The sequence below is a fragment of the Pelodiscus sinensis genome, chromosome 23 (genome assembly GCF_052426305.1).
Source record: "Pelodiscus sinensis isolate ZL-2025 chromosome 23, ASM5242630v1, whole genome shotgun sequence".
Taxonomy (NCBI): domain Eukaryota; kingdom Metazoa; phylum Chordata; order Testudines; family Trionychidae; genus Pelodiscus; species Pelodiscus sinensis.
Window position 1 is genome coordinate 10,529,218 of NC_143074.1, and position 21,351 is coordinate 10,550,568.

General features: G+C 43.6%; 1 protein-coding gene across 4 annotated transcripts in view; it reads left to right on the forward strand.

Annotated features, from left to right (window-relative positions):
* Window positions 1-21,351, forward strand: part of COL27A1 (collagen type XXVII alpha 1 chain) — a 296,056-nt gene that overhangs the window by 74,278 nt on the left and 200,427 nt on the right. For 2 of the 4 annotated variants that reach the window (XM_014580186.4, XM_014580190.4), the window contains 5 exons: window positions 4,038-4,082; window positions 4,910-4,963; window positions 8,263-8,307; window positions 11,561-11,614; window positions 12,839-12,883. In XM_014580186.4, coding sequence (XP_014435672.3) covers window positions 4,038-4,082; window positions 4,910-4,963; window positions 8,263-8,307; window positions 11,561-11,614; window positions 12,839-12,883 — 243 coding nt within the window. Of the gene's footprint in view, window positions 1-4,037; window positions 4,083-4,909; window positions 4,964-8,262; window positions 8,308-11,560; window positions 11,615-12,838; window positions 12,884-21,351 lie in introns of those variants that run through there. The other 2 variants (XM_089772923.1, XM_089772922.1) reach the window with 2 other exon arrangements.

Consider the following 21,351-nt stretch of genomic DNA (forward strand, 5'->3'; position numbering starts at 1 on the left):
GTGCTTATTGATCTCATCCCTAAATGTAGGGGAAAGGAGGAGAGGGAATGAAAGTAGAAATTGCCTGCAGGGGGCAGCGGTGCTTGTTCCACCTGGATTACCGAGTGGAGTGATGAGGGGTTAACTAACCCCTCACATTCTGCTTTCATAAACTAATTCTAATGCATTAGTTGCAAAGAACACAGTTTTCTTAGCATAGCAGCTCATAAAACATAGCCTTACGGTTTTGGTCAGCAAAATGCAGTGTCAGGTCAGAATGGTTTTATGGTGGAAAGAATGGAGCAGGAGTAGGAGACTAAACAAATAGACCCAAAGCCAATGCAGAGGCCTCACACCTGACTTTGGAAAACCTGAAGCTCATTTAGGGATTGTGGTGAAGCTGGAGAGGTGCTTTGCTTCTTCAAGGACATGAGTAAATTGGATTGTGAGATTTTCCTTTAGTGCAACATAAAAAAAGGAACTAGCTTGGCAGATGCTTTGGGGCTGCCTGGATTTTATTAGCCTTCTAAATTAAGAAAACTTTTAAAAGCTCTTGGAGTAATATTTGGAAAAACAATTTATAATCTGGATTCCTTGCTGGCATTTCCCCAGTGAAAATACCTTGATGTTTGGCTGCTGGCAGGGAGCCCATTTAGCCTTGTCCTTCTATGGGCCAAGCGGGAAAAGAGCATCATTCAGGGGGCTTGGATGGAACCCCATCCGCATTTGTTCATAAACTCTCTGGGTAAGGACTTCCAACGAGACACAAGTTTCCCTTATGGGTTTCTCTCTACCACAAATGTTTTTCTTTTTGAAAGAAGCAGTTGGCGCCACACGAGTCTCTGAGATGGAGCTGCTACCAAAGGCCTATAGTTCCATATGGTATCATTTGTGCCATAAACACACATCCACCATGTGAATTCACAGGCCACCTATTCCTTTGTAGGTTTGGATGATCTGGTCTGTGAGTGCCCACAAATATTTTTTGCCTTTGCCCAGCTATTGGGTATGTGAAACAGCTGTTCAAACAAGGGATACCAAAACCATTGTGGTGTGGTCTGAGAGAGAGACATTGCTCCTCCACTTCACATGGAGTGAATTTTGCTTTTGCTGAACAGCAATTCTGGAGAATGGGGACCCCAGAAGGGAAGTGCATTAAAGAAAACTAGCAGCCCATTAATGTCTGTTGGCATTTGGATGCAGAACATGACCATCCTGCAAACTGAGTCTACTGAAGTACTGTGCAACATCTCCTCAGAGAGAATATTGTAGAGGTCAGAACAGCTACTACTGTAGCTGAATGTAAGACTGTGCATGATGGAGATATATTGAGAATGACTGACTCACCTTAGGTCATACATAAATATGAGGCAGAGCTGGGAACTTGAACCCAGTTTTCTTGGGTAGTCAGTTGAGGGCTCCATCCTCTAGGCCATCTTTCCAAACAGGCTTCATTTAACCCCGGGGTTGGCCACTGCCCAAGGTCTGCTTGTTGAAGCCAATCCCTTTCCCACAGAAATGTCAATTGTCATCCTAGCTGTGATGGGGTAGATTATAAACATTGTCACAGATGAGCTGGTCCTTCAGTGAAGCATAATTTCCTTTCACGGTGACAATCCCTTTTGTCACCCTCTTATTATCAGGAAGTGTTTGGACAGGGTAAATCTAATTGTTTTCATACATGCTTTTCTGTCATTTCAGTGCTCTTTAAAGAGGACTGCAGCAGGTGACACTTTCACATACCAGCTATCCTTAGAATGCCCACGCTTTTTCTTTTCTAGCTATGACTAACCTCAGACAGTGGTAATCACAGGTTAATGAGAGGAAACACATTTTAAACACCCACGAGAAAACCGTAAATAGTGAAGAGTATATTTAATAGGATGTAACAATACAATACAATCTGTATATTTAGCTTGAGAGGTAATCATTTGGCTATATATAAAAACATTGTAATGCATGCTGCAGACGTTAGCTCCAGGCTTGTACTTACAGTCTCCAGATCTTCCTCCACTCTTGCTATGATTGTGGCTGGTAGGAAATCTTAGGAAGCAATCAAAATCCTGAATTTTTTGGGTCTGACTTATCTAAAAGAAGCTTTTATGTGTCTCAATTTTTTTTAGAAGAAGAGGAGCTAAAATGTTCCTTATTGTCTTGAAAACAATGACTATTTCTGTGGCACCTTAGCCTTGGTCTGCACTAGGCATTTATTTTGAAATAACTCCCCGTATTTCAAAATAACAAGCAGAGAGTCCATACTAGCACACCTGTTATTTCAAAATAAGGGGCTGGTTATTTCAAAATAATAACTCCTGCTTTTCACAAGGAATAACCCTTATTTTGAAATAGTTATTTTGAAATAGCAGTGGTGTAGATACTCCACTGCTGCTATTGGAAATAACTACTCCCCAGAGTCATTCAGAGTAATTAGTCCCCAGTGCTTCCTGGGTCTCTAAGCCGAGGTAGCATGTCCACATAAAAGCTACATCTACCCTACAAGGTTTTTGCGCCAAAACCGGCAGGCTGTCTACACTGGCCGCCTATTACGGAATAGGCATGCAAATGTAGCACTTTGGAAGAGGCAAATCCGCGGGGGATTTAAATATCCCCCGCGGCATTTGCATTTTCATGGCCGCCGCTTTTTTTCCGGCTTGGAGATAAGCCGGAGAAAAGCGTCCAGACTGGCACGATCCTCCAGAATAAAGCCTTATTCCGGAGGATCTCTTATTTCTACTTGCAACTTGCATCAAGAAACTTTTAAAAGAGGAACAAAAGTCTGTGTTCAGATTTGTTTGAATATCAGAAACCCTGAAACTTTAGATCTTGGCCTTTGCAGCTAGATCTCCTAACAGAGTCCATCCTATGGAGAGGACTTGAAAAGGGCCCTTTTATTTTTCTGGATGAGGAGATAGACTTCTAATGTAGTTTTTCACTAGCTCTTCAAGTCTCAGAAATGGTTCCAGGCTGATTGCTGGTTGAAAGCACATTTCAGGTATATGAAGATGCTGGGCAAGGAAGTCGTTAAGCAATCAGCTCTTTTTATTTACCACCTATGGCACTGCCTTGCTCTGGCCCCTAGATGAGGTTTCTCATTTACTTTAAGGTGTGATGTCCTCTGTCAGGAGAAGTGGCTACCGAGGCTAATTATGTGTAGAAGCAAAGACATTACATTTTGATGTGGGGTTGCCTAGAGCCCTCTAGATTCTGTTTCAGATCTTGCCAGTGGCAGTAACAGAGTGCTCATTCCAGCTGAGTGCCCTTTGCAAAGTGGATAATGTCAGATCATTGACAGACCCTCTGTGCCTGACTCAAGTGGAAGTCTATGTCCTCCATGTCCCTGCAGAGCAGGAAATAAATATGGAGGGCAGAGACAACAGAGAGGCATAGCCTGGTGTGCTCAGTGGAAACCAATCTCCACTGGAGTCTTTTCAGCACTTTTGTCTGATCAGTTACCCTCTTACCTCTCAACTTGCCAAACCCCTGACCTGGGACAAAGATTTCAAACTAGATAACTAACTCATCACTCACTGACAACTTTGCTAACTGCAACCCAGTGCAGTTATATCCCTGTTGCAAAATTCCCATTGATTTCAATATACATAAGATTTTATCCCATGAATCTGGTTTAATAGAACTGGGGAAGGGTGTTGCAGGACACAGAAAATATGACTGGTTGGGTAGTTTATTTTGTAGATATGTTCTTCCAGGTCCACTCTAAGATACAGACCTTTCTAATGGATAGCGCTCAGGTACAAAGCACACAGCCACATCTGTGATACTGAAAATCCAGCTGTGAAGTGGTGGTTATTTGCATTGCAATAGCCTTTACAGACTCCAACCAACATCAAGGCTCCATAAATTAGATGTTGTACATACACATAGCAGCTGACAGCCCTTAAAAGGCTACTGCCTAAACAGACCAAAGGAGAAAAGTTAACATGAATCATAAAACATATTAGAATTGGAGGAAACTTCTCTATATAGATTTCTTCCCTACTGGAATGAGAAATTCGAAGTTCTGATTATTTTTTTCTTGTTACTTTTATATTTTTAAACAGGGATACAAAGGCTACCCTGGACCACCAGGTCATCCTGGAGACCAGGTGAGTGTCATGCCCAGGTTCTACGACTTAAGCTACAAAGATTTAATCTCTTACCTGCTTATAGCCTGAAATCAAGTTGTTCAATGCAAAGTGTTTATTCAGAGCCAGTCTGATGGAGAGATGATTTATGCAGCTACCTCTGGTGTAATCAGGAGTTATGTACAGACATTAACAAAACATCATTGTGGTCACGGAAAAGGGAAGGACTTAATTAAGCTTCTATTTTCAACCTTTATTTCACAAAATTGTGTACATTTATAAAGTGGAAATAGGGGCAGATTTTTGCTTATTCTTTTTCCTTTACATTAAGTTTTCAGCTGAAGTTTACTAATTAGCCACATCATACTAAGTACTTGACTGTACTTCACCTTCCACCCCCCCTTTTTTATTTGGCTAAACCTGATGTTTGCAGTAAAATGGCAATGAATAGCCATGCCTGTTAGCAATGATGTTAAAGGATATTATACATTAATCCATTTAGTTTTAAAGAATTTTGGCAGAACTTTCCCCCTAGGAAAACAGTTCATATGCCAGTGATATAGATGCAACCTTACACCTTCTCTTAGCCTCCTTGTTCCAAACTACCTGCAGGTTTCAGTGTAGGGATGGGAAGATAGCAACACCTGCTTTATGCCTGGATCCTGCTGAGTTGGCTTCTGTAGCATTTTCATCTCCTTTAATATATTCCTCTGCCTTTTTAAACCTATTTTATTGTTCTTTTTAAATCTGAATCAAGTTCATTCATAACATCCTCTCTTTCAAGGCAAAGCAGCTAAAATCTAATAGGGTGTGGCACTAACCTTACCTTTGTGTGTTTTTATTTTAAGGGTGAACAAGGACCTGATGGGAGCCCAGGTGCCAAAGGTTATCCTGGCAGGCAGGTGCAGTAAATCTTAATGTGCTGTGCACAGAGTAGGGACTTGGGTATGCAGGTATATGTGAGCATACCACACTAAATATAATGCTCACATCTTGGAATATGTTTATTTGTTTGTTTTGTTTTTCCTTTTGCATAAATAGTGTGGTTCTTTCTGATTTGTTAGTGAGCATTCAGGTTCTTAGAAACTGTTCCATTCCTTGTGTCCATTGTTTTTTTAAAACAAAGGCACACTCATTTGAGAAATTGACCTGCTCTCTGGGGAATCCCCTTGGGACATTGTGGCGGTGCCACGTAAACATGATTGCTGCAGGTTCTGCTCTTGTCAAAGATGGCCTATAGATGTAAACAAAGAAAAAACTACAAAGCACTTTTTTTCAGACCTCCTTTATTATCATGAAGGACGGGAAGGGGACATATGCCCAGGACCCCGTCCACCTGCCATTTGCAGATCACTTTTAATACCTAATGTCAATTTTTTTAAAAAACATAACCTTAGGCTATGTCTAGATTACACTGATCTATCGGAAAAGGGTACACAAATTGCGCTCTGCAATTTGTGTACCTTTTTTTCTGATAGTCTTTTCAGAAGAGGCTTTTCTGAAATTTGTTCCATCTACACTGGGCCAAATTTCCAAAAAGCCTCTTCTTTCAGAAGAGCTCTTCTTCCTCATGGGAAGAGGAAGACAGAGCTTCCAAAAGAGGGCATCTGCTCTTCTGCAAAAAAAAAGCACAAGAACAGATGTGTTCCCTGGACACGACGGGGTTTTTCCAGGGTACTGGCGCGGGGAATCCCACATACACCTGGGAACCTTGTGGCAGGTGGTTCTGGTGGTGTAAGCGGCTCCGCAGCAGGGCGTCCGCCAGTATGGGGAGCTCTGGTGCCACAGCCAGGAGTCCTGCAGAAAGGGCTCAGGTGGTGCAGGGAGTCCATGGCACTGGGGGCTCAGGCAGTGAAGGGAGTTCCGGTGGTTTGTACAGAGCTGCTCCCTGTAGCAATGTGCTACTTAGGGGGAACTTAGGATTCGACTGGTAGCACATCGCTACAGGGAACAGCTCTGTACGAGCCACCGGCATTGCAGCCAGGGCGGCAGGGGCTCAGGCAGCGCAAGGAACCCCGCAGCACATCTAGGAGCCCTGCGGCAGGGAGCTCTGGTGGTATAAGCAGCCCTGTGGCAGGGGACTCAGCCAGCTTGGGGAGCTCTGGTGGCGCAGTCAGGAGCCCTGCAGCAGGGACCTCAGGCGGCTCAGCTGGGAGTCCCAGGGCGGAGGTGTCCAGACAGAACTGGCAGTGAAGCTGGCTGAAGGCAGTGGGGTCTGGCTGGGTTCAGAAACAGAGTCAGCGGGTATCTGGGAGGCCAGAGACAGGGCACCTGCCCTGGTCCAGCAAATTCCCTTGTTTGGGACTAGCCAGGTCCCAAGGGTGCCGGACTACAGAGGTCCAATCTGTACTAAAAATAGAATAACCATGGTGGTGGGAGCCGTAGGACAGGTTTGCTGCCCTGAGTGTAATCCCAATCCAAGACCCTAGCTATGAATATGGGTAGTTGCCCCTCCTGTGCTCATACTGCCATGGCTGTGTGTCTGTTTTTAGTGGGTATATCTACTTGAGATGGAAATCACACTCTCCAGCTCTAATGTAGATATGCACTGGTAGGCTTATACTGAGTGATCACCTTCAGATATGACTCACACAGCTGCAGAGTTGTTAGCCTATTACTAGTGAGCTATTGCATATATTAGATTAAACGTCCTGCATTCATACATCTTTGGTATGAATATGAACAACTGATTCCAGAAATATGTACTGATAGCATCATAGAGATACCCAAGTCTGTGAAAGTGGGGAATAAATCACAGACAAATACCCAGGAAAATGCAGGCAATAGGAGAGACTGAGATTTTTCTGAATCTAATGTGAATGTTACATACGTGCCCTTTGCTCTTGGGAGACTTGTACACAAGAGCATCATGTGGGAGTATGTGTTCATCAGTCCAATCAATGTAATAAATTGATGCTATGGTGAACTGACCAGGTTAGTGGATGCTGTTTAATGGGTTCTTAGCAGGGTCTTACTCCCAGATAAGCGGAACAAAGTATCTGCCTCCAAGTAAATAGAAAGCAAAAGTGATTTTAAAATGCAGTTATGGTGAAGAAAGTGGCTTTGGAAAATGGCACCTTCTTACTGAAGAGAGCTGAACCCTGTGTGTTTTCAGTCAGTTCTCTCTACAGACTAAGATTTTACTATTTGGCTGTGCAGTGCTATGGAGGAGGGAGCTTGGCTCTGTTTTGCTTTGTGCATCATAGACCGAATTGTTAACTATGTTCCAACAGCAGAAATCCTCTACTGGTGACAGTGTGTGAGCCAGAAAGAGCATAACTTGACTTTCAGATCTGAGGTTGAATAAGCAAGCTGCCAGCTAAATTAAAAAATAAACCTGTCCTTTTTACTTGTAAACTAGATAAATATGGTCTGGAAGTTGGTGAAAGGCAATAAATATGGAATCTCATTATGTAACTTTTATAGGGTCTCTTTTCAGAATACAGCCCTGTTTAAGGAAGGGCAATGGGTACAAAAATACAATGAGGTCTATTTGGAATTCTTTCCACAGCATCCAGTGCACTGGTTAGAACTTGCCCAGTGTAACTAATTTTACAGTGTCATAAGGCCAATCTTCCTTCACTTGAAGTCCAATGGGAATTTTAGTGGAAACTTCAAAAGAGGCATGATTGGGCCCCTAGTCATTGCTAGAAAAGTGGGTACTTTCATTACAAGTCTCACTATTACTGAAGGTAATGAGGGTCATTCGTGATTTGGAATTCAAAGATCTAAAATATCTAGATTCCCCTTCCTGAAATTAAGGTATTTTTGACATTGTAATCTGCCATGGTCTGGTCTGTATGGTTCATTGACAACACTCTCAATCCCTCCTTTTGATGAATGTCTATATGGTGTCACCTTGCATCACAACTAACGTTTGATTGCAATTTATTTACATCTCACTATGTTAACTTCTCCAGTCTTTATGACCAGAAATCTCCATTCTAGTTCCAGTGTTCTGGTTCCCCATGACTGTGCACCTATGTTTTATAAGATTCCTCTTCGGCAGAGTCATCAATTCACAACAATTATGGATTTGTTCCTTTTTTTTTTTCACCCATTCTCCCATATTGGTACCCCTTGGGAAAATTGTGAAATCATCTGAACCGTCCTGGGATAATACTGTGAATACGGCACTGCTTATTAAGGTTTATATTAAAGCCTCTCCACATTTGTTTTTGTTTTTTTTCTTGTGATTCAGGGTTTACCAGGACCTATAGGTGAAGCTGGTTCAAAAGGAAGTCGGGTAAGTGAACCATTTTTGATCTTGTCTTTCTTTAATTTTCCCCCATTCCGGCCCCCAGCACCTCTCAATCTTTGTGCTCAGTTTTGCAATCCTAACATTAGTTTCTTATGTGATATTTATTACATAGAGCTCATTAATTATTTGCATCGTTAAATCCCCAATTTATTTAAAACTGAAATGTACCAAAACCAATGCATCAACTTCCCATTATTGCAATGCAGCAAAGTCAACCCTTTCAAAGCCCAAAGAATTGGAGAGGAAACAAAGTAATCCAGATCCCAAAGGACTGGTCTCCCTACAACTTTGGTGTCAGGGAGGCCTCTCTAGCTTCATCAAACACAATGGTTCATCCACTCCAAACACTTTGAAGATGGATTCTTCCAGGCGTAGGCTGGTTTTATAAGCAGAGAAATTTGGAATGAATTTTACATCTTTGTGCATAACAACAAGCCAACATCTTGAAGCCATATGCAAATGAGAATGTTAACAGCCCTGCATTTTAGCTTGGGTTTGTTCATCAACTCTAGCTCTGGGGGTTTCTAGTGACTGTTGATGGGTGAACTAATAATTAAAACATCTTTTAATCTCCTTCTGTTTTTCACCTACAATTAGAAATCCATAGTGATTCTCTGAGCCAATAAAAATGCTCCTCTTCTGACCATGTGATCATTTCTCCTTGAACAGTAAATGTTACCAGCTGGCTTCTATCGCTCAAAAAATTGCAAGCAATAAACAAAAGCTGACTCCAATAGCAAACTTTATTCCTGCGCTAGGGAGAGGCGTGGGAGGAAGGATCAGCAGGGTAATGTACTACAGTAGACACAGATCTGTGATAGCACAGCTTACTTTTTACTTCACTAAGCAGTAACCCTGTTTCTGATGCACCCAGTTCACTAACGTGACCAGGATTTTTCAACAGAGAATTGTGTGACTTCTGCTACAGTAGGAATTCAGCATTCATATACGTATTTAGGGGTCATCAATTCAGGATAAGACTGTTGAAAATTATCATTCATTTGTTACCACTAAATGTCTAGGATTAAGATTTTGAAAGCGACTTAGGAGAATTGGTCCTCTACTTTCCATTACAATAAATGGGAACTTAGTGTTGCTGTTTCTTAGACCAGATATCAACCATTTCATGGCTGAAACAGCTGGAATTGTTGATCATTTCAGGCCCTTCTTCCCTCACTACTTTTTCATGGGAAATATGGTGACTAGAGTGAAGCGGGTTACTTTGTGATTCAAAGTAGCAAGTGAGAAGGATGGGCTCTGTCTGTGTGCCTGTGCCTATGTCAGCGAAGTAATGTGGGATACTGCCCTGATGGTCTCCCAGGGTGTGTCTACACAGCACCCTAAACTCGAAATAACATACCCAATTTGTGCTATGCAAATTGCGTATCTTATTTCAATTGTATTTCAAAATAGCTTATTTTGAAATTTGGTGCATCTGCACAGCACCAAATTTCAAAATAATGCACTATTTCATTGAACGAGGGTTACAGGGGTGCCAGAATAGTGTGCCCATTATTTCAAAAAAATAACAGGTGCATTTAAAAGCCGTGGGGTAGCTATTTGGGGATATCTCTGATATCCTGAAATAGCCCCACTGTCTAGATGTACCCCCAGAGAATTCATGTGGCTAATGGGGCTAAGCCAGTGGAGAGTTTTGCGGAGGTAAAAAGGAGGGATAGGAAAAGTTTAGTGTCAGTGTTAGAATTTTGTTCTGTGGCAACAGAAATTGTGCAAAATTGTTGAGATGGCTTCTTGCTAAAAATTACTTCTGCTTGACACTGTGCATTTGACAGGAAGAGTCCTGTGCAAAGGAGCAATGCACAAGGTAACATTTTATTTTCATCACTGTGGGCAGTGATTTAAGCATGCATCTCTGGTTACTGCAAGTGAAAGGACATGCAGCATATAAGTAGTGGCTTTTGCCCATGCAGGAGCCCAGAGCACAGGAGAAATATTGGAGAACTGAGTATCTGACTATCACTACTGAGCTGAGCTGGAGCAGCCTTTACACTAAACTGACTTTAATTGGAAAGGGGAGGCTCCTGCGCCAAGTTAGATTGTGGAGGAAACAGGCATGCGGAAAGCTGAGCTGCTGTGCATAGATATTAGGAAGATTAATGCAGACACAGAGCAGCAGGCAAGGCCTGTGCAATAGCAGAGGGGGACACTGGTGTTTGAAGAGAGGGCTGGGAGTCTGGTGAAAGGCTCAGGGAGGTGGGCCTGGTGGTTGTGAGTGGCCTGGCTAGACTCCACACCACAGGATGCCCTGGGGAGAGTGAGAGACAGGGTCCCTCAGTTGGGGAGCAGACACCGATAAATGGAAGAGGGTTCAGAGAAGAATTACGAGAACAATTAAAGGAATAGAAAATTTGCCTTGGGGAATTCAATTTATTTAGCTTAACAAAGAGAAGATTAAGGGGTGGCTTAATTACAGTTTGTAAGCAACTACATGGAAGACAAACATTTAATAATAGGCTAGCAGAGTCACTCCTTCTATCAGAGAAAAGTAGAATATGATCTCATGGCTGGAAGTGGAAGCTGGACACATTAAGACTGGAAATAAAGTGTGAATTTTTAATGATGAGAACAATTAACTGTGGAACAGTTTACCAAGGATTTCAGTGGAATCTCCGTAATTGATATTTTTAAACTCAGGATTGGATATTTTTCTAAAAGATCTGCTCTAGGAATTATGTGGGGGGCTTTTGTGGCCTGTGCTATCCAGGCAGTCAGATGAGATAATCCCAATGCCTTCTGATCTTGCAATCTAGGAAGGGAAGCATGAGCTTGAGGGAGTCTGGGGGAGAGGAGGACCAGCTATGAGGCTGACAGGAGCTGAGACTGAATGAGAAACTTCCAGAGACTTGCAGGGAACCCAGACCCTCCCATAGAGATCTCTGTTTGGCATAGGCATGCAAATGACGGTGGCTGTAACTCTTGCTAACCTGAAACAAAGCTCCATTTCTCTCAGGTGGAATCAGAGCCAGCCCAGGTAAGGTTCCATCCTGCTGGCTTCTTCCTTCACGGAGTTCTCTTGATCCCTGGTGTGAGGGTATGTGCCCTTGGACTACATCGTGGAAACCAGCACCATGCAGTCCATGGGCATATACACTTGCCTCAAGGTTTATTTCATCACGGCTGCCATAGACCAGCGCTGGAGGATGTTTTCCTGTTCAGGCAGGGTAGACTAATTGCTGAAGGGAAATAAATTTGACTTCTTGTTTCCTCTTTTCCTTAGGGGTATATTGGTCTCCCAGGATTATTTGGGCTGCCAGGGCCTGATGGAGAACGAGTAAGTATTTTGTGAGGAAAGCCCTGGCTTTCTGCCTCTAGAACAGGGGTCGGCAATGTCTGGCATGTGTGCCAGAAGAGGCACGCAAGATGATTTTCAGTGGCACATGCAATGAACAGGCACCAGGGAGCTCGTGATGGAGATCCAGCATCGCACCCCCCACAAGATTGGAGCCAGGACTCTTTCATTCCCTTGACATTCCCATATTAAAGGGCCCTCTCTTCTCCTTCCTCCACGCTTCCAACCAGATCTCCTGAGGAGGAAGATTAATTCGTATTTTCACTCCATCTGATTGGCAAATATAGAGATCCCAGAAACAAGAAAGGCCCTTGAGCATATGTGTCTGCTTACATGGGAGAAATGATGTGGACACACTGGAGAGAGTCCAGTGGAGGGCAACAAAAATTATTAGGGGGCTGAAGCACATGTCCTACGAGGAGAGGCTGAGGGATTTGGTCTTATTTAGTCTGCAGAAGAGAAGAGTGAGGGGGGATTTGATAGCAGCCTTCAACTTCCTGAAGGGAGGTTCCAAAGAGGATGGAGAGTAGATGTTCTCAGTGGTGACAGATGACAGAACAAGGAGCAATGGTCTCAAGTTGCAGTGGGGGAGGTCTAGGTTGGATATTAGGGAAAACTATTTCCGTAGGAAGATGGTGAAGCATTGGAATGGGTTCCCTGGGGTGGTGGTGGAAACTCCATCCCTAGAGGTTTTAAGTCCTGGCTTAACAAGGCCCTGCCTGGGATTATTTCGTTGGGGTTGATCCTGCTCTGGGAAGCGGGCTGGACTCGACTCCTGAAGTCTCTTCCAACCCCAGGATTCTATGATTCTATGATTTTTTGACTCTCCGATGCTCCAGAGTGGCTCATTTAATGCTCATAGAATTAAATAAGAAACATAAACAGGAGCTCTCTTGTGAGTGCCTTGGCTGTAGCATTCATTTGATTCTAGGCCAGTAGTTTAATTACCGCTATTACTAAGCATAGCCATACTCTGCTGCCCCTGGGTGTGGACTGTGCTTGGATCTGTGCTATGGGGAGGTTATAGTTAATGGGTTAAGGTTAATGGTCTTCCCACTCTCCCATGCTCTCACAGCTGACCGCAAAGAGCTGACATCTTGATTTCTCAACAATGCCACAGTTATTGGTCTGGTTTTTTATTTCCCTTTGTTTTGTTTGTTTTCCCATTCAGACCTATTATTTTTTTCTGTGTGTTTTTCCTTACAGGGTATCCCTGGAGTTCCTGGGAAGAGGGGCACGATGGGTAGGCCGGTAAAGTTTTTCATCTATTATGCAGATTTTGTTGAATGAAATTGGAAACATAATACTTCAGCTGCTTGGTTCTTTTCTGTAATTTCTGGTGGGAGCTAAATGGGTAGATCAGTGCTCTCCTGATACCTTTCCTGTTTTCTGACTTGTACCCACCTGTTCAGACAATGTGATAGACACTCGTGTGTTTTGTAGAGCAACTTCTGTACAAATTGTGTCCTCAAAAAGCTTTATGGAATTAATCAGCTCCATCATCGTATTGTTATGAAGGTGTAATAGCTGTGGGTGGAGAGGAAGAGTGAGATCTAACTGAGACACAGCAGAAATATTTTCAGGAGCATAGTTGAAGCCTAGAGCTGCAGGAAGGTGCTGCAGATGGCCAGCGTGGCCCAGAACTATGCTCTTACACTGCCAGTGGCCAAATTATGTAGTAGGAACAGTGCACAAGAGTGTGAGATGAAGGGAGGATGCAGGGAAGGGAGGAAAGGTAAGACTCATGGGACTGTGTCCTGAAGTGAATGTGGAGCCAGATGAAAGTTTTTGGATGCACAGGGACTGCATGAGTTTGTGCGATGACTCTTCCCTGTGTGTGAGAGAGAGCCAGCTGCTCTGCTCTGCCTAGTCTGGAGAGCTGATGCTTGGGGAGTTCCATTCACCCATTCGTTCCTGCTTGCTTTTGGATCTGCTCTGTCGTGCGTCCCTCTGCAGTGGATATGTTCCCACTTTCCCATATCTGTTCTCCAGCACTGTTATGCCATGACTTGGCATATTCCCTCTTATACTCTCCCCCCTGCCTGTATTTGGCTTGCCCAGTCTCTTAGGTCACTGGCAGATGTGCATGTGGTGTCACTCTAACCCGCTGGCAAACCCTGTGCAGAAGTGTTCTTACTTCCTTGTGTTCAATGTCTTGTCTTTCACCTAGCGTACATTTTGGCTCTGTGCTTCTGTCACTATCAGGCTGTCAAGCTTCCTTGTAAATTGTCCCTTTACCCACGTGCTGAAACGTCCACCAATGCCCCTCCCTCGTCCTTGCCTGCGACACACAAGGCCGTCCTTAGGATTTATGGTGCCCTAGGCAGGATTATTAAACTGGTTCCCCTATGCCTGACTTGCTCTTAGCAACACAAACATAAGCTTACAGTATTGGTGCCCCAGAAATACTGGTGCCCTAGACAGTTGCCTATTCTGCCTATGGCTAAGGACGGCCCTGGCGACACACATGCTTTCTAGGACTCCCACGCCTACCACTTGCTGCTGCTCTCACAGTAAAAGCTGTGCAGACATCCTGACAATACTACATCCATCCCCGTAGACTGTTCATGTCCGGAGGAGCCAAGGGAGCAAGAAGTAGAAACAAATTGCCAAATCTTCCTATAGTTTTGCAGAATGTTAGTTACATCAAAAACCACTATGATGAATGACTGCAAAGAATCAGTTGAAACTCTGACTCACTGACCAGAATAAAATAAACAAGGCAACTGTTGTTAGGCACAGGAATCTGGTCGGGGTTTCCAGACTCTGATATATTTCCACATACAGTGTGCGGTACACTCAACACATTCCAGCTGTTTTAGTTTTTTTGTTTCTTTGTAGGAATGGTGTCCCTAGCCTCTGTTTGTCTGGAAATGGATGACAGGGGAGGGATCATGTGAGGATTACCTGTTGTGTTCCCTCCCTCTGGGGCATCTGGTATAGGCCACTGTCGGCAGACAGGATGCTTTCGTCTGACTCAGTAAGGCTGTTCTTATGTTCTTCCCAGGGATGCATTAAGGATTGAGAGTGAGTACTTCCATAGCATTGAGAGCGACAGGGAGGTTAAATGACTTGACCAAGGTTACAGACAAATCGCTGATAGAGTTAATAGAACTAAGTCTATCTGACTGCCTCTCCAGTGCCTTATCTGCTAGGCCGTGCTGCCCTTTGCCATGTCTGCATTGTCAGTGGGCTCACTGCAATTCTGTCCATTGTTTCTCTGGTCAGGTACTCTGGAGCTGTGCTTCTACTGCTCTCTTTGTCTGTTGGGGTTGCCTGTCATTGCAGAGCTGGACCTCTATAGATTCAGTGCAGGAAGTTTTGTATGTTACACTGTGAGCCTCGCAGGATGATGTCAGTATGTAAAGATTAAAATAGACAAACTGGACATGAGTCAGGTTTTGAAACGGAGCCAGGGAAGTTGAGCTGTGTGCGGCTGTAAGGAACATGGTGAATCTGTCCTGAAAACAGCCATTCAGCTCACTCTTCCTCTTTCTAGTATGCAACAGAAACACGCTAGATGAGTATACTTATAAAATGTGTGGGCAGCAAGAAGTTCCGTAGCACAGGCATTCTACAAGGAGAATTACTATGAAAATGTGATTTACTAGGAAGACTGGAATAACGTGACTCTGGCTACATCTAGACTGCAAGCCTCTTTCGAAAAAGAGCATCTAGACTACAATCAGTACTTTCGAAAAAGCAAGCCACTTTTTCGAAAGAGAGCACCCAGGCAGTCTGGATGCTTTCTTTCGAAAAAGCACAGTTTGCATTACATAGCGCCTTTTTTCAAAAGAATACTTCAGAAAAAAGGTGTTATTCCTCATAAAATGATGTTTTCCACTGTCGAAAAAACTGCCGCGTTCTTTCGATTTACTAGCAGCAGTCTAGATGTAGGGGAAGTTTTTTTGAAAAAAGGCCACTTTTTTCGAAAAAACCCTGTAATCTACACACACGCAAGCTGTTAGCAGTGGCAGACTGGAGCCTGGGAACCCACATGGCTGTTACTAAACCTTCTTCATCCTTGCCAATGCAATGACTAAGAACGAGGGGGTTTTATGGTGCTCAGCTGGGCAACTGGCCATGAGGTTCTTGCAAGAGAGAGAAGGGGGTGAAATTGTAACTTCACTGGCACGAAGGTGGAGTGTGTACAGTTCCAGATGTACAAAGGAAAGGGAGAGAGGGAGAGAGCTGAAAGGCTTTGTCTTCATCTTTGTATGAGAAGGGGCAAGCTGGCCATAACTCATCTTCGCAAGGAATGGACTGGTAGCCTGGGGAATATCTTTGAAGAGAGGAGTCTATACCTCTCCAGCTTTCCTTGGGAGCAGAGCTGGTAGGAATATGTCTCTGTGTGGGAGACAGAGAAATCTCGTCTTTGGAAGGAAGTTGGTGTATTTTTAAGGAAGGTGAGAACAGTCTGAGGTTCTCTGATACCAAGAAGACAAAATAAATGCCTGAGATTTCACCTTCTTTCTGACAGATGTAGCTTGTCTTGAGAGATTTGGCATTTTGGCTCCAGTACAAAAATCAGAATGATTGTGATATATGGAAGCCATTCTGACACTGTAGGAGTTCCCTAAGGCTATGTCTACACTGCAACTTTTTGTGGCAGAAAATATGCTAATGACGGACTCATTAGCATGAGTCACGATGTCATTAGCATATTTTCTGCTGATTCTTTTTGCACAAGGGGTTTTTACACAAAAAGAAGCAGTGTAGCCGCTTCCATTTTTCACAAAAAAACCCTTTTGCTCAAGATCCTTATGCCTCTCTCAAAAGGTTTTTTTTTTTGCATAAAACAGAAATGGCTACACTTCTTTTTGTGCAAAAACACCCCTTGTGCAAAAGGAATCAGCAGAAAATATGCTAATCGCATTGCAACTCATGTGCACTATTAATAACAGTTGTGCTGTCTGACAAACAGGGCTGGTGACAAACTTCGCCAGGCCCTGGGCAATACGGGGGGGTCTCAACTCTGGGCCATACACAAGAGATGGAAACTCAAGCCCAAGGAACCTGCCCTCAGTAGGGTTGCCAGATGGTTGAAACAAAAATACGGAACACGCTCCCCCGCCCCAGAAAAAAACACCAGTAAAAAATTCTGAAGAGGGAAAAAAAGGAGGGGAGAAGAGACCAAAGTTGGTGAGCAAATAAATAAATAAATAAATAAATTAAATAAATAAAAAGGACTCCAAGGACTTCTTAAGCCAAAAAAAAAAAGAAAAGAAAAGAAAAGAAAACAGCATTAAAATAGCATGTCCCCTTTAAGAGTGAATGCAGGGATAGCAACAGGGGAGCTGTTGAGCACTAAGACCCAGGCTTCCCCTAGGTCTTTTGGCCAGCAGCCATTTTATGCCGGCAGCCTTGGGGAATCAGGTAAGCATGGGGGCTGGGGTTGGGAGATGGAGGTGTTGGGGGCCATCGGGGAGCTCGGGGGGGAGGCCGGGTGCTGAGTGTTTGTAGGGTTGCCAGGTGTCCGGCATTTTTGCCTCCTGGCCAGGGAAAAATTCAGAGAATAACCGAACATCTCAGGTGTCCGGTATTCTCTGAATTTTTTTATCGGACAGGAGGCGAAAATACCGGACTGTCCGGGTAAATACCAGACACCTGGCAACCCTAGCCCTCAGTGCTGCCCAGATTGTGACATACTTTCCCCACCCAACCCTCAGCACCTCCTGGACCATGCTGTGTGGGGCTCCAGCAGTGATTTTTAAAGGGCTTGAGGCTCCGGTTGCCACTGCTGCTGCTCTAGTAGCCTGGAGCCCTGGGCCCTTTTAAATTGCTGGGCCCTGGAGCAACTGCCCCCTTTGGCTTTCCCTCCCTTCCCCCCTCCCCACTTCCCGATGGTGGCCCTGTTAATAAGACTGAAGAGCAGGGTAAGATGAGAGGATAGTGAAAAGGTATTCCAAAGTATATTGGACAACTTCTAAGGCATGAACTGAAGCCCATTTAATGGTACCAGTCTTGTATGGGTTTGGTATGATTTAGATCAGGACGATTTTAAATAATTGTAGCTTTGGTTTAAATGGCATTGATGTCTCTCAGTGATTAACATTTTGCTGCTTACAAGCACTTCAAGTGCACTTCCCAACTCAAAACTCTTCAGTGATTCTAGTGCTCATTATCTTTGGCCCATGGCTAGTTGTTAGATACATTTGTGGGTTTGCATAGTGATAGTTGGCTAGGTGAAGTAATGAAGTAACTCCTCTTGGTGTTCTCTTTTGTTTTAGTATGTGGCTAGGTCAATTCACAATCTTTAACTCTTAATAAGAATAAGAACTAGCCAATTAGCCCATCGTAAGACGGGATTTTCAGGTCTCTCCTCCATGTCGGGCTTTTCTCCTGAGCCTCCAGTCTCTCGCTCCGTGTCTCTTTCTCTCTCTCCTCCTCCTCCTACTGCCTCCCCCTCTCTCTCTCAGCTCTTCTCCGCCTTCTGCCTATCTCTCCGTCTCTCTCTTTCTCTTATCCCCCTCCTGCCTCTCACTCTCTCTCCGCTCTCCTCTGTCTCTGTCCAGAGGGAACAGCCAGTACTTCAGGCAACAGCACCCCCCAGAGGGAACAGCCAGCATTTCGGCGTTACAGACTCTCAGACACTGGGCTACTATATATATGATGCCTTCCTGATTTATGCATCGCCTCTCTGTTTGTCCCTGATTTGTGACATTCACATTCCTGTGGTGGGCTTGAACTTGGGTGTCCTTTATAGCAAACAGTTTATATGTATGTGAGCTTTGCTTACTTGTGCGTGATCAAGCAGTCAGGTCCATTAGAAATCTTGTAACATTGAGATGGAAAAGACACGTTGCCACCTTCTGACTACTTCATTCCTTAGCTGTCCCATGGCTACATATTTCCTTTCAGTATATCCAGTGGCCAGTTAGACACCTTGTAACTATCTCAAATGATGGAGCTTCTGTCACCTCCCTTGAGCGACCATTCCACAGTCTAACAAGATCTTAGATTCTGCAGGGGCTGGCTTTTCACTTATGACTCAGGGTATGTCTAAACTACATGGCTCTGTCGCCAGAGCCACGTAGATTAGTTTACTAGACATACCCAAATGAAGCGGCGATTTAAATAATCGCCACTTCATTTAAATTAAAATGGCTGGCACACTGTGCCGATCAGCTGTTTGGCAGCACAGCGCTGTAGTCTGGATGCTCCGCAGTTGACATCAAAGGCATTTGTCGACCTCCCCGGTATGCCTCGTGGGATGAGGTTTACTGGGAAGGTCGACAAATGCCTTTGATGTCGACCGTGGAGCGTCCAGACTTCAGCGCTGTGCCGCCAAACAGCTGATCAGCACAGTGGGGCAGCCATTTTAATTTAAATGAAGCCGCTTCATTTGGGTATGTCTAGTAAACTAATCTACATGGCTCTGTCACCAGAGCCATGTAGTCTAGACATACCCTCAGATAACAAAGGGCAGGAAACAAATCCCTTGAAGTGATGGCTAAAACAAGTTTGCAAGTGAGTGTTATGGCGAAGGTTTTTCTACTGCCATCTTCATTCCAAAAGAGTCCACGTTCAGTATGGAGAATTGCTAACAGCTAATAGATTTGTATGTAGTTTATGTTGAATATTTATGATATTCTCTTACTGCAAGGCCCTATTGATGTTCCTTGTTGGTATGGCAGTAATGTCTGTGATACCAATTGATAATTAATTGTGCTAGATGCTATACAAAAGTAATGAAAGAAAAATCCCTGTCCCAAGGTGCTCCTATGTGAAAAGACTCTATCAATGGATGAAATAAATGATTGTGATTGGGAGGCCAAGGTAAGAGTAAAGTGGGACAGTTAACTGTATGGTACATAAGAGGTCCCAGCTCCCTGCATGCCTAGCTATGCTCATCTGGTAATGTTTTGTAGACGCTTTCTCCATCTCTAGTTATTTTCATTGCTCTTCCATAGCTTGTGTGTTTGGCAAGTGATAAGCAGCTGTGTTCTGCCAGCTGTTAACAGATTGCATGTTGGAAGAGTACTTGTAGTCCAACATGCCAGCTAAGCTTCAAAGAGGGAGACAGACCCTTATGAACAGTGCAGCTGCATCATCCTATTTACAAAACCTTTGGCAAGTTCCAACGTGTTGGCCAAAGTGCTGCAACCAGCGGATAATTTGACAGGTGGCTTGGATTATACAACTACCATGTTAAAAAAAAAAAAGAATCAAGCTAAAGCATTGGCAGGGATACTGGACTGGGAGTTAGGAGATGTGGGTTCTGATCCAGTTTCTGACCTGTTGTAAGATATTGGGAAAGTCACTTTTCCCTTGTGCAGCTGAATTTCATAATGTATGAAATGGAGGTAAAGTGCTTGGAGATCAATGAGTGGAAAATAGCATGCAGGTAAGTATTATTATACTCAGATACAGTGCATATGCACAAAATTCTAGTTCTCTGGCAAGTCCACAGAAGTGGCCTTAGGGTGCAATATTGTCACGAGTTGCAGAATGGGGCTTCCATTTTGACACATTCATGCCAAGTTACACAGTCTCCCCTGTTGTCTATACAAGCAGTGGTGGCACACTTTTCACAGTGTGTCTGGAAGGGCTAGTATGGCAGAGAATGAAAACTAAAACTGCTCAATCTGTGCAAGCCCTATAGTTTGGGTGGGAGCCGTGGGTGTTACTTCTTTAATCTCATTTGTCTTGATGGCCAAATAAGCCACACGTTTTAAAGTAATTTCTTCTATTGCAGGTGGTAGTGGTTTAGACGGTTCAAATTGGACATGTTTCAACAACTGAATTTACTTTTCACCACTTCACTGCTTTCTTTGCTTTCAGCTTCTGCCTCAATTTGGACAGTACAATTGGGCTGTTAATCTTCACTTCTCTCTGGGCCCTGTTTCACCATCATGAAACATTGGCAAAAGCACATTGGTCTCTTTCTAGTTAGTTTCATTTTTCTGTTTTAAAGATACCGTATTTGTGTTTTCCATATTCATCTAGCTAGGTACTTACATGACTCCTGACTCTGATTTCTGATTTCTCACATGCATTTATTATGTATTCCTTGAACAACCCTCTGAAATAAGAAAAAATTGTTAAACCTATAATCTCTTTTAATTCATGGGGAACTGAGACACTAAGGCTACGTCTAGACTACTAGCCTCTTTCAAAAGAGGCTTTTTCTAAAGAATCTTTTGAAAAAGCCTCTTTCGAAAGACAACATCTAGACTACAAGCAGATTTTTTGAAAAAGTGAGTCGCTTTTTCGAAAGAGAGTCTAGACGTTCTCTTTCGAAAAAGCACAGTTTGCATTCAGTAGCGCCTTTTTTGAAAGAGTACTTTCAAAAAAAGGCCTTATTCCTCGTAAAATGAAGTTTACCGTGATCAAAAAAACTGCGGTGTTCTTTCGATTTACTTGCAAAAGAACATGGCTGCAGTCTAGACACAAGTGAAGGTTTGTTTTAGAAAAAAGGCTACTTTTTCTCAAAAAAAACCTGTAATGTAGACACACCCTAAGGGTATGTCTACACTACAAAGTTAGTTCGAACTAACGGACGTTAGTTCGAACTAACTTTACTAGGCGCTACACTAGCGCTCCGCTAGTTCGAACTTAATTCGAACTAACGGAGCGCTTAGTTCGAACTGGGTAATCCTCATTTTACGAGGATTAAGCCTAGTTCGAACTTACTAGTTCGAATTAAGGGGTGTGTAGCCCCTTAATTCGAACTAGTGGGAGGCTAGCCCTCCCCAGCTTTCCCTGGTGGCCACTCT